The following is a 14,466-nucleotide window of genomic DNA, read 5'->3' as shown; positions in this document are numbered from 1 at the left end:
CGGCCTGGCCCGCGGCCAATAGAGGCGAAAGTTAAGGAGCGAGGCCGCGAGCAGACGGAGCTTGGAGAGAAGGGCACCGAGGGGTGGGAGACTGACGCTCCTCTTGGCCAATAACGAGTTAGAAGTAGAAAATGTGGCGCGAATAAGCCCTGCGCCCCTCAGCCAATCAGAAGCTTAGGAGAGCGGGTTGCTAAGAGGAAAACAGATGCTAAAGCAGATGATATCTTTGGTCAAATCTCCTTGCCCTCTGAACTGGGGATGCGCCGTCTGAGCGGGTGGGGAGCATGGGGAGAGAGACGCCTGGTGTCTTCTTGAGCGCTGGGGCCCTTGGCCAACGCCAGTGATTCTCTAGGCTGGCTATACTGTAGAGTCGCCGGGAGCACTTATTATTTTTAGATATAATTTACCTACAGTAAGATGTATAGTTCTTATGTGTAAAGTTTGATGACTTTTGACATATGCTTTTTAAAAATACCAATACGTGGTAGGAGCCCAGAGAGTCTGCTTTGTTTGGGGGGTAGCCTGGCATTTTTGGTTTTTGTTTTAATTATCAAGGATTCTACTGTGAAGGGCGAAGAGGCTCTGGGCTAGAGGCAGGCTGTCACCAAGCACTCATAGGAGGGGAAGGAGCCAGAGCAGCAGTGGCCAGGCCCAGGGCAGTGATGGGGTGACCCAGCTGCCTAGGCCCCCCTTGGGGAGGGATGTCTGAGAAGGCTCTGAAGACCCGTTTCCCCTCCAGGAGCAACGGGTGCTCCAAAGACCTGGGAAGAGCCACATCCTATAACCTAAGACGATATTTCCTGTTCCCCAATGTCCTGGCCTTTGTCACAGGTGCACAGGTGTCTCCATGGCTTGGAATGTTCTTCCCTGACTTTCCCACCTGGTCAGCCCTGGAAAGACTCCCCTTGGATATATCACTTCCTCTAGGAAGCTTTCCGGGACCTCCACCCTCCAGATACACACCAGTCCGGTTAATGGCTTGTGCCTAATTAGGCCAGTGTGGGCTTCCAGTGTCATGGCACTTGATTCTAGTCATCGGTTCTGCCTGTCTGTTCCCAGGAGCAGCTGGGGCTGTGTCAGGGACCTCGCCCAGGTCTGGCAGGGCAGCCTCTGGGAAGGTTTGCAGATAGATCCATCCCTGCTCCTGGGGGAACCTCTCCACCTTCCCTGGGAGCACCGCAGATCCGGGGGCCCGGCGTCAAGTGGGAGGGCGGTGCTCAGGCCTTTGCAGGCGTGTCTCATTTAGTCACCAAGACAACACTTCTGCGGTGGAAGCCGTCACCGGTCTCCCAGACGAGGAGACCAGAACACTGAGATATTAAGTCCACTGCCGGGGATGGGAGGGGCAGGTCCAGGCTCTGGAATCAGTCAGACCTGGGTCCTAATCCCAGGTCCATGCTCACGCACCGGGACCGCGGCAGGTCATGTTCTCAGCCTGTCTCCTCACCTGTAAGAGGTCATGGGATTTCCTGCCCAGGGAGAGGGTTAAATGGAAACCATGCACAGAAAAGCAGTGTGCAGCCCAGAGTAAGTGCTGAAAAGCTCCAGCCATTATCCTTTCAGACAGGAAGAAGGAAAGGAGGCAAAGAATAGCTAAATTTCCCCTTTATGAAAGTGGCTTCTTTATTTCGAGTACAGAAAATAAAGCTATCTTTTGGGCAGCTGCTCCAGTTTTGTCCAAAATAATTTATTTACCTGCCTTACAAAAAAATATGTTGTCAAGAGAAAAAAATCAAAGTCCTAGTAGGAGCAGGCAAGCTCTCCTTCCTCCTGGTGGCTCCCCTGGGACCTTGCCAGAGAGTGGGGGGGTGGGCTGAGCCCAAGCCCAAGGTGGATCCAAGAGGAAAAGGACTGGAAGTGGAGGGCTGTCCTGAGCCCTCCTTGCCGTGGGGGCCGACCCAGCAGGCACCGAGGCACTTGTAGGCAAAGGCTGGAGGCCCCCACCTCTCGGGAGGGGTGAGGGCTGTGTCCTGGGAGGACAGGTTGGAAGGGAGGGGACACTGAGGGCTCTTGGGGAGGGGCCACCCGTTCAGTCGGTCTCTGAGGCAAGACTCCTGGGCCGAGGCTGAGGGGGCACAGCTGTGGGAGTGGGGGTGCCGTCTACAGCCTCAGGTCCCCCCGCATCCTCTGTGGCCTCCCCCAGGTCCACCTGGGCAGGCATGCTCAGAGAGACCGGGCTGGGGGAGGCTGGACCTGGGGAGGTCTGGCTGGGGGAGGCTGGTGAACGCCGGCTCTGGCGCCGGACAGGCTGGGGGGGCATGGGGGGCAGTGGGGGTGGCACTGTGGGGGCCCGGAGGCTGCTGCCAACCAGACGGCGAGGCAGAGCCCGGGGGATCACAGGACTGCCAGAGGCAGGGGACAGGGATGGGGCTGGAGGGGAGGAGCGGGTGCTGGAGACCTGGGGCGGTGGCATGGTGGGCCGGGCTGGTGCTGGGCGTTTGGCTGTGGAGGAAGGAAAGGGGCAGTGAGGTGTCCGTATGGCCTGTGGCCAAGCCCCCCAGCTCAATCCCGCCTCAGGACCTTTGCACCTGCTGCTCCTTCTGCGGGAGCACTGTGCATGCGGCTCCTCATCACAAGCCTCTCTATGAGTCCCTTCACTCCTTCACCTAGAGAACTGCCCCCGACCCGTCCCATTTCCCAGTTCTATTTTCTTCACAGAGCTTTTTACTCTGAAATGATCTTGCCTGTTTTTTATTTTACTTGACTATTGCTCGCCTCTCCTACTAGAACGTACACGAAGTGCGGCCATCGGATGCGTGGCTGCCTAGCACAGTGCCGGGCACAGAGCAGGTGTTCCGCACAATCCTGTCGCATAAGGAAATGCTGCCTGTCCCCGGACACTTGGGTCTTGCTCACTTCCTCTCAGAAGCCACCAGAACGACCCGCCCCAGCGCACAGACCCCACTGCGCGGGTCTGACGTCCCACGGCAGCCAAAGGACTGGCTGGGCCAGGAGGTCTGGACTCTGGTCCTAGCTCTGCCTCCACCCACTGAGGGGTTTGCACAAATCACTTGCCCTTGGGGACTCAGTTGTCTCATCCGTAAGATGGGATGATTCTTCAACCTCCTAGGCCAGTGGTCGGCAAACTCATTAGTCAACAGAGCCAAATATCAACAGCACAACGATTGAAATTTCTTTTGAGAGCCACATTTTTTAAACTTAAACTATATAGGTAGGTACATTGTTATTAACTTAATTAGGGTACTCCTAAGGCTTAGGAAGAGCCACACTCAAGGGGCCAAAGGGCTGCATGTGGCTCGCGAGCCGCAGTTTGCCGACCACGGTCCTAGGCTGACGTGAGGGCCAGCTCAGGGGATGCTGACAGGCCTTTGGCTTGTGCTCCAGTGAGGAAATGTCTCATGGCCCTGCCTCCAGGAAAGGTGGCTAGACGCCCGCCTCCTGCAGGGAGGTTCCTGTGTGACCCGCCACTCCTGCTGGTCTAGAGGCTCTGCAGCTGCTCCACCTACTCCCGGCTCTACACTGTACCCCCGTGGAAAACTCTAGAACCTCCTGGGCTGGGCAGGGCCTCACACGACTCTGCACCTGAACCTCACCTGCCTGGCTTTCAGCCAACTCAACAGGTGCGTGTCCCAAAGCGCTCAGAAGGAGGCGCAGGGAGCTGGAGTCATTTGCTCAAGGTCACCGAGCTGGATTCTGAACCCGGCGTGTTAGGCAACAGACTGGCTCTGAGCCCCTGGCCTCCTGGCCTCCCCTCGATGCCTGAAAACAGGGGACGGTCTGGATTGCCCACCCCTGGCCACCCTCTGACCCTGCTCCTCCCACGGCCAACTCACTCCTCCGAGCCATGTCCTCCGCTGGGGCTGCTGCCTCCGGGGGGCTCCTGCTGACCTTGGGGGAGGCCAGTCTGGGGGGAACCTCGGACTCTGTCCTGTGAGGGAAGAGGAGGGTCAGGCGCGGGCTTGGCCATTTCCCAGCTTCTCCTGGAATCTCAGGAAGACTCCCAGCCCGCGGGCCGAGTGTGGGTCCACCCGTGGCTGGGTCTGGGGCCCGTCCCCAGGCTGCCCCTGCCCCCGACGCCTCTGGCATCCAGAGCCCCTGGCTGCTGTGCGGCTCAGCGCAGTGTCCGTGGTCCCCTGTGGGGCCAGGAGCGCGGGAGGAAGCAGGGCCTCCCCTCCGCTTCGGCTCTCAGCCTCCTTGTGATACTTTTTAAAAATATACATTTTTGTTGATTTCAAAGAGGAAGGAAGAGGGAGAGGGAGAGATCAAACATCAATGATGAGAGTCATTGACCGGCTGCCTCCTGCACGCCCCACACTGGGGATTGAGCCCGCGACCTGGGCATGTGCCCTGACGGGGAATCACAGCGTGACCTCCTGGTTCATCGTTGGCTCAATGGCTGAGCCACGCCAGCTGGCCTCTTTTTGATCTTTCGGATGTTCTGGCCACTGGAAGCCAGAGAGCGGCCAAGAACAGAGGGGGGTCTCCTGCCTGCCTCCAGGTCTCTGCTCAGTTGGCTCCCCCTCAGGAGGCCTCTCCTGAGCCCGGGGCTGCAGCAGCACCTCCCCCCGCCCCCCCCCCCTCTCCGGTGCAGCACGGAGCCCTGCCTGACCTTGTTGACCTTTCCGGGTGCACTTGCTGATTCTCTCTCCGCCCCTGGAGCACAAGCTCTAAGGGCAGCTTTGTCTGTCTTGCTCACGGGAGGAAACTCACGGTTTGGGCCCAGCAGTCCGACAGCCGCACGATCCCTGCTTGGCAGGGAGGCAGCGTGGCACACGGGCCTTTCAGATTTCAGGGATCAGAGGGAAGGCGGGAAGGTGCTTGCACATTCCACAGTGACCAGCTCTCTAGTCCCTACGTCCTCGTGGCCTGAAACAGTGCCTGGCACATAGGAGGTGCTCAGTAAATAGCCATACAACGAACGAGGAAACGTGTCAGAGGCCGAGAGGAATATTATCTCAGGGCCTCCACCCACCCACTCCAAACCGGGAAACCTGGTATTTGGGATAAAAATACAACAATGACATTTCCTAAAACGCTGCTGGAAGCCGCGTTGGTGCCTTGGGACAGGGGCCGTTCATACCTGTGAGTCCTTACCTTTCCTTGAGAGGCACTGGGGCCAGGGTAGGAGCTGGGGCCGGGGCTGGGGCCGGCACGGCAATGGCTGGAAGCTCCTCAGAGGCGGGCCTATCACTGACCTTGTCCTGGGGGGTGGGGGCTGGGAACAGGCCGGACACGTTGAAGTTGATGTCTGCAGACAGAAGGAGCAGGCCTTAGCTTTCAGGGTCTCCGCCAGCCCCCTTTTCCCCCACTCCCCCTTCGCCGCCCCCCCCATGTAGCCAGTGCCGGGGCCGCTTTCCCTATTCCCAGAAATTGTCTGGACCACGATTCGCCTTCCCACTCCCACAGGAGCCTCAGAGCACCAGGAAGCAGGCGGGATCACCCCCATTTTACAGATGAGAAACTGAGGCTCAGAGTGGAGAAGTAACTTCCCCCAGGCCTCCTGGAGAGTGCATGGGGTTGCCAGGACAGAAGCTGGTCTGGAGGGCACCGAGCTGGGCACAGAGGGCACGGAGGGGCACAGGCATGCAGCCAGGGGCTTCACCTCCAGGGAAGAGGGTGTCGGCGTTTTGTATCAGAGCTTCCACCACGCCCACCACCTGGATGGACGACACTGAGGCTGCATCCAGCTGGGCCTGGTCCCTGGGACAAAAGGGGGTGAAAGTGAGTCACCACTTAGCAAAGTCTCAGTGGCCCCCACTCTGCCTGGCCCGTGCTGGCCGCTGGGAGCACAGGACCAATCCGTCACATCCGGTTCCTGTTCCCAAAGCTCACAGACACTGTGGACGCAAACATGTCGCTCACACACCAAACTCCCGTCCTTCACACACGCGGGCATCGCCAGTCGGTCCCGGCAGCTTTCCCCACTTCTTGGATCGAGGCAGCCTCGACCAAGGAGCTGCATCCAGCAAATGAACGGCACCCTTTGCCCTCCACGGCCCTGGCACTGGCTGCGCGGGTGGAGGCGGGGGCGCTGGCGGAGACCCTGAAAGCGAAGGCCTGCTCCTTCTGTCTGCAGACATCAACTTCAACGTGTCTGGCCAGGTGATAGTCATGACCTCTCACATACAAGAGCACTTTACAGTTCATACAGCATTCCTCCACTCATTACCTCACTGAATTCCCGCAGCCAGAGTCCTCGGGCTTTGCGTAATTTCTAATTTACAGATGAGGAAATGGAGGTCGAGAGAGGGTCTTACTAAGGCCCGTCTCGGGAAGGTGGAGGCAGGGCTAGAACCAAATCTCAGGCTCCCAGCCTCCCCAGCACACCATTACTGTCATTACCCAGAATGCTACCTCCAAAGCCCTGTGGGTCCAGGATCCCTTTGGGCTGCTCTTCGTGGAGCCTTGAGAATAGGAGCTGCTCAACCCATTCCAAGGAGGAGGAGACCGAGGAGAAAGGCAAGCAGCAGGTTGCTGGGGGGGAGGGGGGCTGCCACCTTCCCTCTACCACGGCCGCTCACCCTTCTTTCTCCGGGGGCCACAGCAGGTTGGGCCCCAGGACGATGGCGATATTGCTGGGTGTCATCTTGTTCACCTCCTGATCCTCGGCCAGACGTGCCAGGAACTTCATCAGGTACCTGGGGAGACAGGAGATGGGCTGGGGGCAGGGCAGGGCTACCAACACCCATCAACGTCCCCCGAGACGGAGCCTTTCCCAGCCTGGGGTTGCCAAAGTGTGGCCAAGGCAGCACACAGGCTGGTTAAAAATTTCTGATAGTTAAATTAGCTGACCTACCGCGCGCCACCTACGTGTCAGGTGCTGAGCTAAGCTGAGCATCTATGGGGTTGTTGTGCATTCTCTAGCCCAGGCACCGAGAGGCCAATTTGCCTGCTCAGGGCCACACAGCCACAGAGGTGGATTTGACGCCAGGTGGTGTGGCTTCAAAGTGTGTGTTTAGTTCAGTGTCTAGTATTAAAAGTATGGTTAGTACAGCTGGCTGGTGCTGCTCAGTGACTGAGTGTCAACCGATGGGTCAGGAGGGCTGCCGGGGTCCGAGGCCATAGTCTGCTTGAGACCCCAGCGGTTTGATTCCTGGCCAGGGCACAGGCCCAGGTTGGGAGCTCAATCCCCAGTAGGGGGCGTGGAGGAGGCAGCTGATCAATGATTCTCGTCATTGATGTCTCTGTCCCTCTCTCCCTCTCCCTCTCTGAAATCAATTAAAAATATATATATCTTAAAAAATCTGACTAGCACCGCGGTTGCTTCCCCAGCACATTTGCTAAAACTGGAACAGCACAGAGATTAGCATGGCCCCCGCGCAAGGATGACACGCACATTCGTGAAGTGTTCCATGTTGAAAACAAAAAATAATAGAAGAATAAAAACATGACTAGTACATTTAAGCTGTGTTTTCAGAAATACAGTGGTTCTCAACCTTCTGTCCCTTTAAATACAGTTCCTCATGTTGTGACCCAACCATAAAATTGTTTTCGTTGCTACTTCATCACTGTCATGTTGCTACTGTTATGAATCGTCATGTAAATATCTGATATGCAGGATGGTGTTAGGTGACCCCTGGGAAAGGGTCGTTCGACCGCCAAAGGGGTCGCGACCCACAGGTTGAGAACCGCTGGCTTAGAACAAGGAGGTAGGACTCAAACCCAGGCCCCAGAGTCCCGCAGGGCCTGGCTTTGAGGGCCGGGGTGGGCCTGGGCTCACCTGAGGTTACTGAAGTTCTCCGGGGGCAGGCGGCTGCACACCTCCTGGAGGGCCTCCAGCCGGGCTCTGGGCTCCTTCAGGCTGGGGAGGGGAACAGCTCAGGTGAGACAGCCCAGGGTGGCACCTCTACAGCCTCCTCTCCCCACAACCCCCCACCTCACCTGGCTGCCTTCATCCAATCGTCATAGAGGTCAAAGGTCATCAGGGGCTCGGGCAGCTCCCGCAGATAGGACTTGAGGGCACCTGAAGTGGTGGTGTGAGCTCAGAGGCAGCCCAGGGCTCCACCTTCACCCCAGTACCCAGCTCTCTCCATCTGTGAGGGGCCTCTGGTCCTCGTTCATACTAACATGTGTAGGTCTATCACTTCTTGGGCCGTTTAGAGAAAATGATGAAGGCTAGTGATCTTGTTCTCAGAAAAGTGTACATACACTTCAGGGGGTTCATCACAAACCCCGCTTTCAGGACCCCTATGTTTTCTGGGCAGATTATCAGGCCTTAAAGCAAACTATCAAGGGATCATTTCAGGCAGCTGTGGCGAAGGGATGTGGGAAGGGGCCCACCCTTGGAGCAGGTACCTGCTACGGCATGGGGGTCAGAGCAGAACTCCTGCAGGTTGCGGGGGTCCGAGGCCATCGTCTGCTTGAGGCGCTTCAGCACCGAGGCCCCAGCGGCGAGACGGAAGAGGCCCTGGGGCGTGAGAGGGACCATGTAGGGTCACGGAGGGGTGGGTGGGACAGGACACCCTGGCTGGAAGGCCCTGCGTCACTCACGGCTTGGGGAAGGTGGCTGGCCCTCCCTGGCCCTGTGTCCCCACTGGTCTGGCAGGCAGAGTGGACACCGGGGTCCTTGGATTCTGAGCAAGGGGGAGGCTGGGAGGGGCTGGGGCAAGTCGTGGGGAGACAGGCGTCTGGTTAGGGGAGGAAGGGAGAAAGGAGGCCCCGCAGGATGTGCGGAAGCCTGTCTTTGAGTAGTTCCACCTCCTAAGGGTCTGTCCTCGGGAAAAGAGCGGATGGACTAGCAGCCCTGAGGTGCAAAGGGCGGATGAGGGCAGGTGCAGCCATGACTTCACTGCCACCTGCTCATGTGCTGCTGGGCACATCTGCCTCTTGATCGCCGCCTCCCCTTGTAAAATGGAGCCACTGAGGCCTCCTTCCAAGGGTTACTGGGATCATTAGTTCCTGGTGCTAAAGGCTTACAGCCTGGACCACATGAGCATCCCTAAGCGGGTGGTATCACGTCAGCAACAGGAGGCCATGCCTTCTCCCAGGACCTGCTCTAAGGGCAGATGACGGGCACAGCAGCAGCAGGGGGAGGTTTGGGACAGGATGTGGCCCTGTTGCTCCACCCCACCTGCCCCAGTGGGTCCCACCTCTTCCTTCACGCCCTCAGAGAGCAGCATCAGGACGCAGGCCTCGATGGGCAGGGCGATGTCGCGGCCCAGCTCTTGCAGGTGAGCTCCCAGTGACACCCCATACACCCTGGAGAAGGGGGCAGCCGTCATCGAAGGGGAGGGCTCTGCAGGGACAAGACGGATCATGGGCCCAGGGTCCTTCCACTCACAGGCAGCCAGGAGCACCCCCAGACATCCTTAAGTGACTGCTGCTTTGGCTAACGGTGCCACCTCCCACCCAGCCACCCAGCCACACACCCTGAAGCCATCCCACACATCTCTCAAATCTGCCCACTTCCACTGCTTCCAACCAGTTCAGGCACTATCACTTCCCTTCTGCCTCTTAACAGGTCTCCTGGCTCCAGTCCTGCACCACCCCACCCCACCCCACCCCACCCTCCACCCTCCACCCTCCACCCTCCACCCTCCATGCAGCAATCTCTCCACCACAAATCTAATCGCGCCCTCCCCTGCTCAGAGCCATCTGTGGCTCCCTACTGCCTTTCAGGAATAGAGTGCAAGCTTCTTAACATGCCTGAGCCCGTGGGGGTCAGGGGTGTGGGGTCGGGGCTGTCTATGTCAGCCATGGGCAAACTACGGCCCGCGGGCAGGATCCGGCCCGTTTGAAATGAATAAAACTAAAAAAAAAAAAAAAAGACCGTACCCTTTTATGTAATGATGTTTACTTTGAATTTATATTAGTTCACACAAACACTCCATCCATGCTTTTGTTCCGGCCTTCCGGTCCAGTTTAAGAACCCATTGTGGCCCTCGAGTCAAAAAGTTTGCCCGCCCCTGGTCTATGTCCTCACCTGCTTGGCTGTGGTTCTCCTTCAGCTCGGCCAGGGCCGTGTCCAGCGAGCTCAGAGACTTGCGATGGTAATCGGCCTGAATCTCCATGAGCTGTGGGGACAGCGGGGAGTGAGGGGAGCGGAGCCTACCTCCACCAGAGTAGCCCCTTCTCTCCCACCGGCTCACAGGGGGCCTCGGTGGCCTCTGGCTCTGGGTGGCTGGAGCCCAGTCTGGACTCACGTTTATGAAGTAGTTGGCATAGGAGTCCTCCTTGGTGGCAAAGTGGTACAGGTCAGCCAAGTACTCGTCCTTGGAGACAGAGGGGGGAGGGCTTATGTCAGTGAGGCTGGGGCCCAGGGGTACGGTGAGGCTCAGGGGGGCTAGTAATTTGCTCCAGCTGTGCGCGGAGGGTCCCAGCCAGCTCTCCGCTCTCTGCCAAGGTTTGCATTGGGGACAGCCCACGGGAAACTCTTGGAACTCCTGAGCGGCTTTTGCAGCTTCCAGTCCTCACCTGAGTCCCCATACCCTCAGCACAGTGCCTTGTGTCAGGCACCATTCATTCACTCACTCACTTAGCAAACACACCAAGACCTGGGTGAGCCCCGCTCTGTCTTCATCTATGAAATGAGGACAGTGCCCACCCGCCATCCCCACCCATCCAGGGACCGCAAGTGCCCCCTCACCTTGCACTGCTCCACCTTCCTCTTCAGCTCCTCCTCCTCCTCCTTCAGCGTCTCCACCTTGTTGGCCGTGGTGGTGTGGCTGTAACTGCCTGGGCCTCCACCCAGGCCCTGACCGCTGCCTGAGTTCTTAGCTGCCTGGCTGAGCCTGGGGATGATCCCAAGGTGGAGTGGTCACTGTCCCCATCGCATGTCCAGAGTCAAGTGTCCCTTTCATGTGCGTGACCACAGGATTTTGGGATTTATAGGTGCAAATCCCAGAGCTCCACTGGGCCTGGGCCATGAGTGCTCGGGGGCGCCACCTGGTGGTAGGCTTGGTGGTCACAACCATCCAACTCCAGAGTAGAAGGTTGGGGCCCTCCTGCCGTCCAGGGATCCCCTGGGGTTGTTTATGACTATCTTGGGCTTTGGGGTCACTGCAGCTGGCATAAGCAAGTGCACACACACATGCACAGAGACACCCTTACATGTACCCTCACATATGTGTTCCTAGGACCAGGCGTGCACACCAGTACACACTCCGCACCCAGGGGCCCTGCATTGTCCTCTGTTATGGGAAGGGCCTCCGAGCCTGTGGCCACCTCTGTGGGCCGACCTAGGCATGGGCCCCGCCCAGACGCTGGGGCTCCCACCTGCTCTTGAGGGCATTCCAGTCGGACACCAGCTTCTGCAGGCTTTTCTTGTGCTTGAGGATGGCTGGCAGCTCCTCCTAGGGCAGGCATGGGGGCGGGGGTGAGTGGGCTGGGGAGGTGGGAGCAGGAGGCTGGGGAAGCTGCGGGCAGGGGTAGGGGTCACCTCACTCAGCCTGTTGAGTGGCTGCAGGACATCCCTCTCCAAGGTCATCTCAAACTCGGCCAGGATGCGAGCCAGCTGGTTCTGAATGGCACAGCTCATCTCCAAGGCCTTCCTGTGGACGCAGCACCCAGTGGGCCCAGGCTCCCACAGCCCCTCTCTCCAATCTAGAAAGACTAGGTGGGGCTTCCTTCCTCCCCATCGCCTCCTGCCCCTTCGATCTCTCCTTCATCCTTCAGCCCAACACCCTCCCAGGCCTGGCTGCCCTCCCTGGCCTGGACTCTGTCCTCAGTCCAGACACTCCCCCTACCTAGTCATCCTTCCACTGTGGCTGCCCTCCCTGCCCCGGACCCCCTCCCAGCCCAGACCCCTCCCTGGCCTCTCCAGGTGAGAGATGAGGCCTCTGTCCGTGCTCACCCCATGCTGGAGTCAGGGTCCAGCTCCTTGAAGCTCTCGGCCATCGTGGTGGACAGAGCCATGAGGGGAAGCTTCTTCTGCAGGGAGGGGCAGGGCGGCTGTGAGCATGAGTGTCTGTGCCGCCCACTGGGCCTCCCTTCACCCTCTCAGAGTGTCCCTGGGGGGCAGGACCCCACCGAGGCACTGGGCTTGGAGGTGGGAGGAGGGAACCCAGGAGGGCCACAGTCACAGGTGAGAGTGGAAGCAGGGTGATGACAAGGCATGGTGGGGTGACCTCTCCTTGGGGCTATGGAAAGAGCTCCTATCCCATTCCCAGAAGCCACTTGGAAGGGGGTGGAGGGAGGGACCAAATTCCATTGCGGACTAGAAAGCTAAGAACAGAGGCCACGGGCCTGCCAAGGTCACACAGCTGGAGGGAGCGTGGAGGAGCTGGAAACAGGCCTCCGAGGGGCTCGCCCCCGCCCCGGGCACAGGTGGCTGCTACGGCCACCGTGACACGCAAAGCCTCCACGCCCCTATGGCTCCCCTGTCCCCAGAGCTCTGGCTACACTCATTGTTGACTGATTCCAAAACATGCCTGAGCCATTCCCACCTGGAGTTACAGGCAGCACCCGCTTTGGTCACGAGGGTCAGGGTTCAAATCTTAGTTTGGCCACTTACTGGCTTGGGTGGCCTTGCGGGAGCCTCTTTACCTCTGTAAGACTCCATTTCCTCATCTGCACAAGAGCTTTAATTAGCAGCCTCCTCCTTCCATTGTCAGCATTGAGCAAGGCATTGCACTGACACATCTTAGCAACACACTAACAGTGACCAGTCCATAAATGCTGCTGTTGACAAATACCACTGAGTATCGCTCAAAATCCAGCTCAAATGCCACTTCCTTCAAGAAGCCCTCACAGATTGCCCCAGTTGAGAGGGCCTGCTCCATTCTAAGGGCTGATTGGACGAGGAGTTCAGGGGCAGTCAGAAATCTGGCTCTGGCTCAGGGGATTGGTGCAGACGGGGCGGGGTCAAGAAGGGATGGGGAAGACAGAGGGCCTCATGAGTGGGTGCCCAGGGGCCTTGGGAAAGAGCAGTCTTCACCCCCTTGGGGCCAGAGGCTCAGACCGGCAGGGAGACCCCAGCCCCCGACATCACTCCCCCATTGGACAGAGGTGTCTTAGCTAGGCCCCTCCTCCCTGGGACCCCCACTCACCACCCGCTTGTCCATATCCGACCCGCTCTGGCCCTGCAGACAGGCCTGCAGTCGCTTGTGGACATTGTGGGCTGCTCGCTTGGCTGGCTCCAGCCGCTGCTCCACCTGGGAGGGGCACGGGGTTATGGATCCCGGGGGGTAATTGCCCCCCTCCCCACTGCCCTGTTCTTTCCCAGAGCAGGATCCCCTTTCCTCTTCCCTCCTCCTGGGGACCCTACGGCCCACAGCTTGGGGAATGACTCAACCGAGGCCCCCAACTGGCGTCCCTGCCCGGCCCTCTGGTGACAGCCTGCATGGACCTGCCTTGCCACCCGCAGCTGGCCCAGGCATGTACCTGCTGGAGGTCCTCACCCAGGAACTCGGCAGTCTCCGTCTCCGGGGTGCTGATGGAGGGTGGGGGTGGGGGGAGAGCTTCTGCTGAGCTGGCCCAGATTAGGACCCCCCTGGCCCCCCAACAGAGCACCTGAACCCCAGGTGCTTCCAGCACCCCTCCCAGTTGGGGCCCGCCCTGGGTGGCCCGCCTGCCTTATCCCAGTCAGAGCACATTCCATGGGGATAGCAATAGGATACATGGCTTTTCCTCCTCCGCCCAGGGCTGAGTCCCGAGAGAGGGCGGATGAAACCAAAGGGGAGACTGGGGGAGCCACCCAGAGCCCAGCCTCTCTCTTCTGCTGACCTGAGGAGAGGAGGCCTGGGCTGGCCCCAAGAACGGGAAGTGTGTGGGCTCGGGCTCTTGGGCTGTCAGTCACACAGGACTCTGGACTGTAGTAGTGGGCAGGCCCTGGGCCCCTGCCCGGGACACATGGGGACACAGGCCCAGCACAAGGTGGCCTGGCTGCCCAGGCCCACACAGGCATCCGGGTTGTGTGAGGCTAGAACCAGGTCTCTGGGCGCCCCGTCCCCTCCCCTGGGCCCAGAGATGGGAAGCACCCAATGCAGGGGGAAGAGGAGAGAAGACAGGCCAGGGGAGCTCCCCAAACTTCCGGCCACCACTCCACCAGCTCGGGGGCTGGGGTGGGAACAGGGCGGCCGGGCGCCGTTTCCACCTGAGGCTGGGAAAGCAGAAGCAGGACAGAGGAGCGGGCCTCCGGCTGGGGGAGTGGGGCACACGGCGGGGCAGGAACAGGCTCTTCCCACCAGCCAGGGCCGTCTCCTCCCCTCCCCCAAGGTCTGGGGCCCTGACCGCCCCTCCCCCACCAGACAGCCAGAGACGGCTGTCCCCATTGCTCAGAAGGGACAAGTGAGACCAGGGAGGCGCGCTCACTCCGAGGCCCATGGAGGCAGAGGAGAGACTCCGCATCTCCGATCCTCCCTGCACCCCTCTCTAATGGGGGGTGCCCCTTCCCTCAAAAGCCAGCGCCTTTCCCTCTCGCTCTCGCTGGGAGGTGGGGTGACGTTCAGAGGGGAGGCGGGTGGCAGGGCTCTGGTTAGCCAGAGGTCCGGCTGCCTCCCCCGCTCCTCCCCCTCCCCTCGGTCCAGCGGGGTGAGCGCGGGGCAGGAGGGGACAGGGCGCACTCAC

At 59.5% G+C, this 14,466-nt stretch overlaps 1 protein-coding gene across 1 annotated transcript; it reads right to left on the bottom strand.

The window, feature by feature from the left end:
• Positions 1-1,588: 1,588 nt before the first annotated feature.
• On the bottom strand, positions 1,589-13,493 carry SH3BP1 (SH3 domain binding protein 1; the record flags this gene model as incomplete). Its single annotated transcript, XM_081082588.1, is given in 18 exon segments — positions 1,589-2,442; positions 3,795-3,889; positions 5,056-5,209; positions 5,564-5,661; positions 6,483-6,599; positions 7,682-7,762; positions 7,843-7,924; positions 8,257-8,368; positions 9,051-9,196; positions 9,884-9,974; positions 10,104-10,172; positions 10,547-10,691; positions 11,176-11,252; positions 11,339-11,450; positions 11,753-11,829; positions 12,948-13,052; positions 13,282-13,385; positions 13,388-13,493. Coding segments are annotated over 18 exon segments (2,184 nt in total). The 3' UTR covers positions 1,589-2,029.
• Between the last annotated feature and the right edge of the window lie 973 nt (positions 13,494-14,466).

Source organism: Myotis nattereri (assembly GCF_964212035.1).
Source record: "Myotis nattereri genome assembly, chromosome: 2".
NCBI lineage: Eukaryota > Metazoa > Chordata > Mammalia > Chiroptera > Vespertilionidae > Myotis > Myotis nattereri.
The sequence above is the reverse complement of the archived record's forward strand: the minus strand, read 5'-3'. Positions and strand labels throughout refer to the sequence as shown.